The sequence below is a fragment of the Monodelphis domestica genome, chromosome 1 (assembly GCF_027887165.1).
Source record: "Monodelphis domestica isolate mMonDom1 chromosome 1, mMonDom1.pri, whole genome shotgun sequence".
NCBI classification, from domain to species: Eukaryota; Metazoa; Chordata; class Mammalia; order Didelphimorphia; family Didelphidae; genus Monodelphis; species Monodelphis domestica.
In genome coordinates, this window is record NC_077227.1 from 338,996,808 (window position 1) to 339,007,814 (window position 11,007).

At 41.6% G+C, this 11,007-nt stretch overlaps 1 protein-coding gene across 2 annotated transcripts; it reads right to left on the reverse strand.

The window, feature by feature from the left end:
• Positions 1–12: 12 nt before the first annotated feature.
• Positions 13–10,888, reverse strand: HARS1 (histidyl-tRNA synthetase 1). Of its 2 annotated transcripts, XM_001377026.4 has the most exons (13): positions 10,748–10,888; positions 10,258–10,347; positions 9,163–9,282; positions 8,633–8,728; positions 7,531–7,656; positions 6,936–7,043; positions 5,637–5,735; positions 5,330–5,423; positions 4,897–5,024; positions 4,562–4,804; positions 2,838–2,954; positions 2,467–2,613; positions 13–477 (listed from the first exon to the last, which is right to left on the reverse strand). In XM_001377026.4, the coding sequence occupies exons 1-13, from the start codon at positions 10,835–10,837 to the stop codon at positions 403–405; spliced, it is 1,533 nt and encodes a 510-aa protein (XP_001377063.1). In that variant the 5' UTR covers positions 10,838–10,888; the 3' UTR covers positions 13–402. The 2 variants fall into 2 exon arrangements, with proteins under 2 accessions (XP_001377063.1, XP_056667387.1); XM_056811409.1 differs by lacking the exon at positions 4,562–4,804.
• Positions 10,889–11,007: the final 119 nt, after the last annotated feature.

The window sequence follows — 11,007 nt, forward strand, 5'->3', positions numbered from 1 at the left end:
TGGAAACAGACAGAAGTTTTAGGCATTTTATTGGACCCACAGGCAATCGGCTTCACAAAATTGATGGGAAATGTTGGCATCAAGGCATTTCTGCCATAAACATGGGGACATTGCACACATAATGCACTAGTGGGGGTGGGAGAGGAAAGAGGACACCCAGGGCCAACCCAGCCTGGGAAGATTCAGTTCATATCCATGTCCTGGGCAGCTCCAGAAAGCAACCTCTTTGAGAAAATGGAGTTATATGCTGGCTATCCTTGCCAGTGATTTTACAAGAAAACATTAATTAGCTCTGCACTTCCTCTAATTCTTCCCTCTGGGAGTAGATTGTGCAAAGCAACTGAAGAAGATGGACCAGCTTCCAAGTAGTGCAATTTCTACTATCCACTGACTTCCTTCAGTTCAGCAGATGGTGGCAGGGTACTGGCTTGTTCGTTTCCTGATTTCTTCTACAAGGTTTTCTTTCCGAACATCCACCTGGCCAAAAGGGGAAGAAGAGAGCATGAGAAATGTCTGTTCTCCCTTTTGTTCCTACTATATTCTATCTCCCTTTTTGCTTTCAAACTTCCCTATCCAATAATTGTTATAGCTAGGATCTATATGGCACGTAGTATGCACTTTTTTTTTTACAAATATCTCATTTGATCCTCATAAAAATCCTGGAAGGTAGGTGCTATTATCATATCATTCTCATTTTACTGATGAAGAAGTTGGGACAAACCCTTTAAGTGACTTGCCCAAGGTCACACAACTAGTAAGTATCAGAAGTCTAATTTGAACCCAGGTCTACCAGATTCTAGGTCCAGCTCTCTACCTAGCTGCCTCAATTATAAGTCACAGTTAACATGTAACCAACAGGGGCAGCTGGGTGGCCCAGTGGATTGAGAGTCAGGCCCAGAGATGGGAGGTCCTGGGTTCAAATTTGGCCTTAGACACTTTCTAGCTGTGTGACCCTGGGCATGTCCCTTAGTCCCATTACCTAGCCCTTACCACCTTGGAACCTTGGAACCAATACAGTATTGATTCCAAGATGGAAGGTAAGGGTTTAAACACAACACAACACAACACAACACAACACAACACAACACAACACAACACAACAGATAACTACAGACTGAGACTGAGGAAATGGTGGCTGGTATGCTAAAAGGCAAAGGGCTGCACTGAGAAATGGAATTGACTGCCAGGATTTCCATTAAGATGAATAAGTTGCAATATGATTTCAGGGCCATCAGGAAAACTTAAATTCCACCAAAATACCCTCCCCATATGCTAGCTAATGCTTCAAATTTCCTTAACTAGGAACCAAAGCATTGGATTTAGAGATAAAACAATCCAAATACTGCTCATAGAAAAACAAGGTTTTTCAAAGGATTCTAAACCTCCACAGATCGAAAAACCAGAATTACTTCTGCCCTTGCAGTTTCTGTAGAGGCAGGCTTGATCTGTTTTACCTTATCCAAGACTTTTATTTCAACACCTAAAAAGCATTGTAACACATTCCTACATGTAAGACAGTATTGGAGGCAGTCTCGGAGCAAGAGACTGAGTTCATATCCATCTCCAGACATGCAGGCTTCAGAGACCCTGAGTAAGTCACTTAACCCCCACAACCTGTAGACCAGTGGTGTCAAACTCAAATAGAAAGGGAAGGGGGGAAGGGGGGCTTGGTTGGTTAATATTGACTTAGAAAACCTCAAATTAACATTATCCATGTTGTATTGTATTTATTTACTTTATCATACATTTCCCAATTACATTCTAATCTAATTGAGCAGCTTTCCTGAGCTCTAGGCAATTCAAGGAGATCTAGAACTGCATAAATAACTATTGGGGTAGAGAGCTTCCCATTCCAACAGTTCTCTAAACCAAGGAAATCAAAGGTCCAATTCTAATCTAGTCTTCTAGGTGTAAAGACCTGATTGGACTGGTGGAAAAACCCTTCTAGGAATGAAATGAGAGATGAAAAAAAAATACAAGGACCTGTCATTTCAGTTTAACCTGATATAATTTGTAGTTTCAGAGAATTGTCCCCAATTCACAAAAATCAAGTTGATCTATTCATAGGTCACAGAAATGGAGGTTGGAACCCAAATCTTCAAGCATCAAGTTGGGCACTCTACCAACTGTGTCAAACTGCCTCTGATAAATAAATGAGCATAAATCAAGGCAGAGTGCATTGAGGTGAACAAAGGAGAGTGGAGGCAAAATATGCTAGGAGAACCTGAAGAGGGAACAGTTTGAGGACATGAGATGAGAATGGAGTGCATTCAGGTGGAGGGAAGCAAACAGCCTGCCTGAAAACCCAGGAGATAAAGTTCAGGGGAAAAAAGATAAATGCCGGATCAAATTTGTGAAGGTGAGCATTATTACTACAGTCTCATTTGAGGCTAAAAAGGAAAGCTTACCTAGTTTCAACCATACCAGGGCCTTCTACCTCAATTCCCTCTCTCTGGGATCACTCACCTCTTCTCTGCTAGCCACGCAGCGCAGTTTGATGACACCGTCCTTCAGCTCCTGCTCCCCAATGATGGCCACCAGTGGGATGCCAGTCTCCTCACAGTACTGCAACTGGGTCAGCAATTTGGGGTTCTTCTTGTATAGTAGCTCAGCCTAAAGAGACCAGGGCAGAGTAAGGGCTGAGACAAGCCTTTGCTTTGGAGAGAACACTCCTGCTTGGCCCACAAGATTGTTTTCTTGCTAGTAGTTCATTTGGTTCCAGGAATTACCATTGCTGACCCACCATGAAAAATCAAAAGGAATACCACAGCCACGAATAAAATTTAGTTCTAAAGCAAAAGAACATAATTCTTCCTTCCAGGGTCATTCATTCATACCTTAATTCCCCTGTCCCACAGTTCTGCAACAAGCTTTAACCTTTCCTCCAAGAGCTTCTTTTGGGCTGCAGCCACAAGCACCTGGGTCTCCGTGGTCCGAACTTTTTCCTCAGAAGCCTAAGGAAAGGGCAGATTGGGTAAGCTTTGTCTATGACAGATTAGCAATTTGGCATAGCTGGATCTGCTCAAGCTTCTAGACCTGGAGGAATTTGAGAATAGCAGTCTGAGAGTCAATCTATCCCACCCACCAAATCTTCTCCAAGTGATTTAAAGTCAATCCCGGCTCACAGTCCATTTCCCAGACCCAGGAGTATAACACATGAATATTCACAAGGTCACATTTGAAAAAAAACAAAGGAGAAACCAGACAACAGAGGAACAAGTGATTTACTTTTACATAGCCCCAGGAGGATATCTTTGATTAACAAAGTTTCAGCTCCTGTTTTCCCTCTTTTTACACTAAATTCACAACCAGAATCTCAGAAAAATTTTTCCCCATATGGTTACATGCCCACCTACATACCTATAGTATCTAGTAAGGAGAAAGAGGCTTCAAAATCTGAATCATTCAGAAGTCCCAAGCAGACAATTTGTAAATGAGGTCATTAGCCTCAGCCTCCTAAGAGCCCTACCCACAACAGAGGTGAAGGTAGGTCTCCCAGATAATATCATTCCCATTTGACAGATGAAGATATTTCGGTTCAGAGAGCTTACTGCCATCTTCATATTACAGTTAAATATCTATCCGAGGTTAGGTTTGGCCCAAGGTCATTCAGTCTTTAAATCAGCTTTTGGTTCCCTTCAGCCCGGCAGAATAACAGAAGGCAGCAGATAAGAACTCACTAAGAGCAACAGATACAATGAGTGGTTGTCAGATAAGGTCACCCAATGATCTCAAGCTGGGCATTTCCATTCCCCACATTAAGTCCTGGTGTAGGTTTGTGCCTCAATGTGTCTATTTTTTAAAACAGGGCTGAGATTTCTCCAGTAAGGGAAGCTGCTGGTGGAGAAATTTCCCTACTGAAGCCTGGCTCAGGCTCAGGCGGTGTTGGAGAATTACCTGGAGCACTGAAAAGTTCAGTGACTCACCACCAAAACTCCCATGAGATGAAGGGTCAGAGAGGACACTTAAAAGCCTAGGTCTTCCTCCCAGTTAGTTTTCTACTGCCTTCTCAACCTCTTTTATGCACTCTATAAATTAGTAAAGTGTTAGTTACTATAATTACAAACTATGCACTTAATGATACTACAAATGAGAATGTACTGCCCCCATCCCCCACCTTTTAGAATCCAGACAGCTTTTTCCTTATCTCTCTATTCTACACCCCTCCCTTCAAACAATACTTTTGTATGCAATAGCACCAAATAAATGTTTTGTAAATAACAGCAGAGGTGAAGTATCTAGAGAAGACAGAGACCAACAACATGGAAGGGGGCCATTAATTCAAGTGTCTGAGTGGTGCAGATAAACCCTGTACTCAGGGCCTAAATACCAAATAAACTAAACTCAGTATATTGATATTCTTGTATTGAAGCTCCCAACAGAAAACAAACAAACAAACAAACAAACAAAAAACCCCATTCTTTTCCCAATTATATATAGGACTCTTTAGGGGGTAGACACACTAACTGGCATCTAAGTTAGAAAGCTAATTAGCTATCTTTTTCTCCCCTCCTTGACTGTGAAATAGAATTGACACTCATGCCCCAAACTGAGGTCCTACCTCCATCCTCTGTTCCACAATGGAGAAGATCCTTTCAACCCCAATGCTGAGCCCCACACATGGCACCTTGCGACCCTTGGGGTCAAACATGCCAACAAGTCCATCATAGCGCCCTCCAGCAGCCACACTGCCCACACCAAGTGCTTCCTCCCCCTGTTGGGTTGGGCTCTGAAGAAGCACTGCTTCATAGATCACCCCTGTATAATAGTCCAGGCCTCGAGCCAGGCTCAAGTCAAAGGAAATCTGTGGGGACATGGAGATATGGTTAGTCCCTGAGGAGAGAAAAGTTCTGGGATCCTCAACAATATGCCCTAATCTACCCTTCCCCTACTCACCTTCTCTGCAATACCAAACAGGGTCAGATACTCAAACAGAAGTTTCAGGTCTCCCAATCCCTCCAGGGCCTGCTTGTTCTGTGAGAGTTTGGGATCCTGCAGTAGCTGCTCTACTAGGGACACTCCACCTAAGAAAAGCAGATAAAGAGAGCAAATGGCACTACCCATTAATCTTTCACTGATTACTTGCATTTCACCACAATCTAACATAACTTCAGTACCCTAAATACCTAATAACTTCAACCAATATGAATACTTACTTCAAACACAGGGGTCAAAAATGGCAAGAAAATCTATTACACCACTAGGGAAATGAGGAAATAAGGCTCAATGAAAACAACATGCACTGGAGGACTGGTTCATGAAAGGTAGGAAAACCAGCAAGTCCCCAAAGGTCATCAGAGGGCTACCTTATCCCCTCTCAAATTCTTACCATGCTGCTTCACATAGGCCCCAATATGATCTGCCACCTCAGAGGCCAGGCCTTTCTCTTCCACCATTTCATTCTTCACATTCTCCCATGACATCTGCATAGACAATGGATTCAAGGGCCCCATAATGGATTTACATCAGTGGAAACTGGGCCTTATTCTTCAGTATAAAGAATCTTTATGGCTGAGGTCTCTGCCTCACAACTCAAGAGTAAGAACCCTCTCCCTCCCAGACTCTGTTTTCCATTTGCAGGAGAAATTTCAGGGAAGAGAAATAGGACTTATACAAATAAATAAGCTAGTTGTCACCTTGTCTAGCTTGTCCACTGAAGAGCAAATGGTACGGAACTTGCTGTCAGGAACGCCACAGACATTGAACATCCCATCCAGAATTCGCCTGTCATTCACCTGAGGATTCCAAAGTCACTTTAAGAAGTGGGAATGCCTACCTTCAACTATTTCCCTTCAAGATCTATGACAGCTACAGTATTTTTTTACTCCCTAAACTGGACCGGAGAGATCAGCCATATGGAATAGGGAAGGAACGCTGACTTGCCCAAATCCACCTTCTTAAAACAACTACTTAAAAAAATGTTTTTTTTTTAAATTTAAGTATTTTTCCATGGTTACATGATTCATGTTCTTTCCCTCCCACCTTCTAGAGCTGACAAGCAATTCTACTGGGTTATACATGTATAATTAATCAATACCTATTTCTATGTTATTCATTTTTTTGGGTAATCTTTTAAAAATCAAAATCCCATATCCAATAACCATAAAAACAAATGAAAAATAAAATATTTTCCTTCTGTGTTTCTACTCCCATAGTTCTTTTTCTTGATGTGGACAGCATTCTTTCTCTTAAGTCCCTTGGGACTGTTTTGGATCATTGCATCAGTAGCAAAGTCACTTACATATGATCATCCTACAATGTTTCAGACTGTATAATTTCAAACAACTACTTTTTTAAAGCCTCAAAATGAATTCTGGAACAGTAGAACCAACAAAAGATGGGGTGAAAAAGTGTCCCAGTCCAAGACAACATAAAAGGTCAGCAGGAGAAGCCTGTCTCATTGGGGTAAGAGGGATAGCAATCTAGTTTCCTACATCTAGACAAACCAGTAAGAGGAGTAAAATCCAGTTTAATCTATCTAGCAAATTTTGGCAAAACAATTGTAAGCTTTCCCACAGCAAACCAGCCAGGCCAGTACCAAAGCAAGCCCAGACACAAGAAGCTCAAGAAGTGTTTCCTCCACCCTAGGAACAGAGCCAAATTTGAACAGTGAGGCAAAGGTCACAAAATAGGCTGAAAAAATGAGTGGAAGGCAAAGAAACAAACAAACAAAAAAAAAAAACAGACCACAGAAAGTTACTTTGGTGACCAGGCAGATCCAAACACAAACTAACAAGAGGGCAACAATGCCAAAATCCTACATGTGAAGTTTTCAAAGGAAAATGTAAAATGGTGTCATGCCCAAAAAGAGCTCCTGAAGGAGCTCAAATCAAATAAGAGAGGTAAGAAAAATTGGGCTGAACTATAAAAAGGAGGAAGATCAGACTACTTCTGATTGTTAGTACCACCTGGTCGGATACAGCTTTCCCACTCACCTTGATAAGAAAGTCCCCCAGCTGAAGTGCACTCAGGATCTCACAGATGATTTTCAGACATTCTGCATCAGGGATCATGGGATCAAACTGCCCAGCAATGTCAAAATCCTGCACAATAAAATGACAGGAATTAGTCAGAAGAGGACTAATTTCCAAGCAAAGTTCCAGAACCTCCAGACTTCATAGGCAATGTCCTTTCCCTACTATGCAAGACTATAGACCTTACTGACCTCCTTCACTGTGCTTCTAAGTTTAATTTGGAAGATAACACAGCTCTAAGACTCTACAGAACATGATACTTACTCTATTTCTATTCATATTCATCCTCTCTTTTAGCTAAATCTCTCCTTATAGGCTTTTCCTTTAGCCATTTATTTGCTCCCCACCAAGTCTGAAGCTGTGATTAATGACAATGTGCACACAGCTAATTTTCATATCTTCACCTCAAGCTCCTCATCCTTTGTTCTGATCCTGATATATGTAGACATGGTGTCTGTGTCTACATAAGCCATTCAGTAAAGTCAATACTGACGAAATCTAACTGATCAAAGTGAGGTCTCAATGCCATGAACTTTCTTGGTTCTGGGACACTCACACACTGGTAGAACTCCCGATAACGACCACGAGTCATTGCAGGGTTATCTCGTCGGTACACCTTGGCAATGTGGTAGCGTTTAATGTTGGTCAATTTATTCATTGCCAAGTATCGAGCAAAAGGAACCTGACAATGGGTTAAGGAGAAAGTTCCTCTTGAATAGAACTAATTACCACCACCAGCAGAAGCTACCTTAAAACAAAGTGGCTGCCCTCTCCCCAGTATCCTTGTATAGTTGGATTATGACAGTAAAGGATATAAGAACTTTGGAATACTCAAAGGGCTAATCCTTGATATTGTAAAAAATCCACTGTGAAAGTTAACATCCCTTTCTAATTTAACTTGATCTGTTTTTTTTTTTTAACTCATAGCTTTTGTCTTAGAATTGAGATACTAAGTATCAGTTCTAAGGTAGAAGAGTGGTAATGACTAGGTAACTGGGATTAAGTGACTTACCAAGGTAGGTAAGTTTCCTTGCCAGGATATGTCTCAGGCCAAATTTGAATCCAAGACCTCCTATCTCCAGGCCTGGCCATCTACTGACTGACCACCTAGCTGCCCTGACTATATCTGTTTTCTAAATTCCTCTGAGGTAAAGCAGAAATTCTATATTATGCTTAGTATCAACAGGACCATGCTACGATTGTTTTTTTGGCATAATCAGAACAGATGGACTCATCACGGTGCTATAAGCATACTTTCTGTATCATTAATAGGAAAAAGACATCATTCTTTACTGAAGATTTGCCCAATTGTATGAATAGACTTTTAAGGGTAAAAGAATGGCATTCCAGAATCAGGAGAATTATAATGCTTTCAGATATGGTCTATGATACTGTGCTATTCCCAGGGGTGGGCTCTGCTACTCAGAATTTATATCTATATTTTAGAGGAACATTTCATATAACTCAATCTACAACTGATTCTTTGGTCTATTAATCCAAAGACTTCTTCCTATTTGTGCTCAAATTCTCCAAATTTGACAATTCCATTACTTCCTGTTAATTAAAGTTGTGAACTTTAGATTTTTTTAGATTTAATTTTACCCACAATAAAGTCCAATCTAAACAATGGCATCATGGAGCTAACTTTGAAAGGATACAGTGAGGTCATAACGAAGGGCCAACAGCTCACCACCCTGATCCTTTAGGTCATAGATAAGTTTAGAGTCCTCCCCATACTTTCCAGTCAGTGTTTCCTGGAAGGAAAAAGATGAAAATATATAATTATTTCAATGACTGAGCTTAACTGTAGATAACAATGCTTAATGTTTTATAACCCATATATAATCTAAGGAGTGCCAACAATCAATTATCCTATAAAGTGTTCTGTTAGAAAGCTTCAAAAATAATTCTAGCTGTCCTTAATCTCCGAAGTAAAAACAGATATCTAGAAACAAGAATCAGGGCCACAGAAATCAATGTAAGGAAAATTATGTTGGTTCCTCCTTTTAAATGGAAATCAAGTTTCAGCACATAAGGAATATGGGAATAAGGGTTGGGATTGTGTGTACCCATCTTAACAGCTGAACCTTCATGACAACTTCACCTTGATATCTAACCTACTATGTATCTGTCTGGTACTCCTTCCAATTTCCTTGACAAACACTTTTTCCTTGGCCCTGGGCCTCACCTTCAATTCAAACACAGGAGTATCAATTACTTCTGCACCATGGCGCTTGAAGCAGCTGATGATCACATCAAAAACCTTTTCTCGAACTGCCATCTGCCTAGGGTTGTAGTCCCTTGTGCCCTTATGATCAAGAGTAGTCACCAAACCGAAGGAGAAAAAAACCAAACAAATGTCCAATTCAGTAGTAAGAAACCAGGAGGAGGTAGTATTTCAGAACATTCAGAAGTATTCTATTTATATTCTTAAATGTAAGAAAACAGACTTGCACGTAACTCTCTTTTAACCACCAAGCCAAATCTGCATGGACTGGAAGGAAGTCAGTAAGATAGTAAGATCATTTAAACAAAAAAAGCCTGAACTCGTGACATTAGACTTGTGTTAGGAGAAGGATATTTGATTAGTTGGTTTTAAGTTGTTAATGGTTCTAATTTTTGAAAACTAGATTAATTATATGATCTCTCAAGATAATCTACATCCTATTTCTATAACCATTGAAATTCCTACTAATCAACTGGAAAGTGTATTTTAAAAAAGCAGACTAGGCATTTCAACATATAGAGGAGCTGTCTACCTATATATTAAATCCTCCTTGAGAATATGCAGAAGTGGCAGTTCTCCTACAGGTTGGGATGCCTGAGATCCTGACCATCTTGGCAAATAGGTAACACCCGGATGCAACTCCATTCCAGTCCAAAGCCTGCTTTTTGAAGCTAAACATTTCTTCCTTTACACCCCTTAGGAGTAGCCAAAATTCAAGTCTCTAGTAGCATGATGACTAAACCTTTCCTTTTGAATTTATTTCACTCCCTTTTGAGGTTTCTGTCACTAAATTCTTTGAAGACAGGGCTGAAATATTACCAACTTTGTATCCTCAGTGTCTCATAGTGTCTTAAACTTGTTAAACTGAACTGACTACATGTATGTTTATGTGTTAAATGTTGACCTTCTCTAGTGTGGGTTTGGGAGGGAGACTCAAAATGTAATAAAAAAAAGGGAAAAAATTAAAAATCTTAACTGACACTGCAGTAAGGTTCATCAGAGATCCTGGGGGGGGGGCGGGGGGGAAGGGAAAGAGTTCTTTAAAAATATATTTACCTTTGGAGTCTTAAGCACAAACTTCTGTTTTCCTTCATCAGGGCCCAACTGTGCCTTCAGCTTTAGGAGCTTGGCTACCTCCTCCTCGATCTAGAAGGAAGGACCTCAATAAACAAGGGAATCTGGAAGAATCTGGTCTCTTCCCAAGCCTTCCTCAATCCTTATTTTGAAGAGACACGTAGGGTACCGGGATCCCAGACTTCTGACTCATGGCTAGCTATGTGACCACGGGCCACTCAGTTTTCTCATCCGTAAGATGGGGTAATGGCAGTGCCAACCTCTCAGGCACTGTAAGGCCCATGGGAGAGAATGAATGTAAAGCACATTAAATAGTCGGTACAACAACAGAAGCGTTGCTTTCAGTACCAGTCTAGCCTCTTTCAAGGCTGTTGCCCAGCCCCTTCCCGGCTTCCGTACCAGACCCCGGACCCAGAATTCCGTTTAGCCCCGAGACCCGGTCCGGTCATCCCGGCTGGGTCGAGGCTCTCACCAGCTCGGCGCCCGCCTTCTGCTGCTTGAGACCCCGCACTCGCTCGCCCTGGAGCCTCACGGCCTCTTCCAGGGTCGCACGGTCCGCCATCCCTGAAACGGCTGCTGCAGTCACGGACTACTTCCGGCCACCGAGCTGGGCTGGCGGACTGCGTTCCCAGAGACAGCTTCCGGCCGGTGCGCGCCTATCCCGGAAGAGCGGAAATGTAGAGGCCAGAGCCATCTAGTTCTTTGGATGAGGAGGGGTGTTTCCTCTATTTA

Bases quoted from the DNA above. Each gene is read 5' to 3' on its own strand.
- HARS1 (XM_001377026.4), bottom strand. From the start codon at position 10,837: ATGGCGGACCGTGCGACCCTGGAAGAGGCCGTGAGGCTCCAGGGCGAG. The intron at 9,283-10,257 runs GTAAATATATTT...CTTGATCATAAG, and splicing joins TTGTGCTTAAGACTCCAAAG to GGCACAAGGGACTACAACCC. The intron at 5,424-5,636 runs GTGACAACTAGC...TTGTCTATGCAG, and splicing joins CAGTGGACAAGCTAGACAAG to ATGTCATGGGAGAATGTGAA.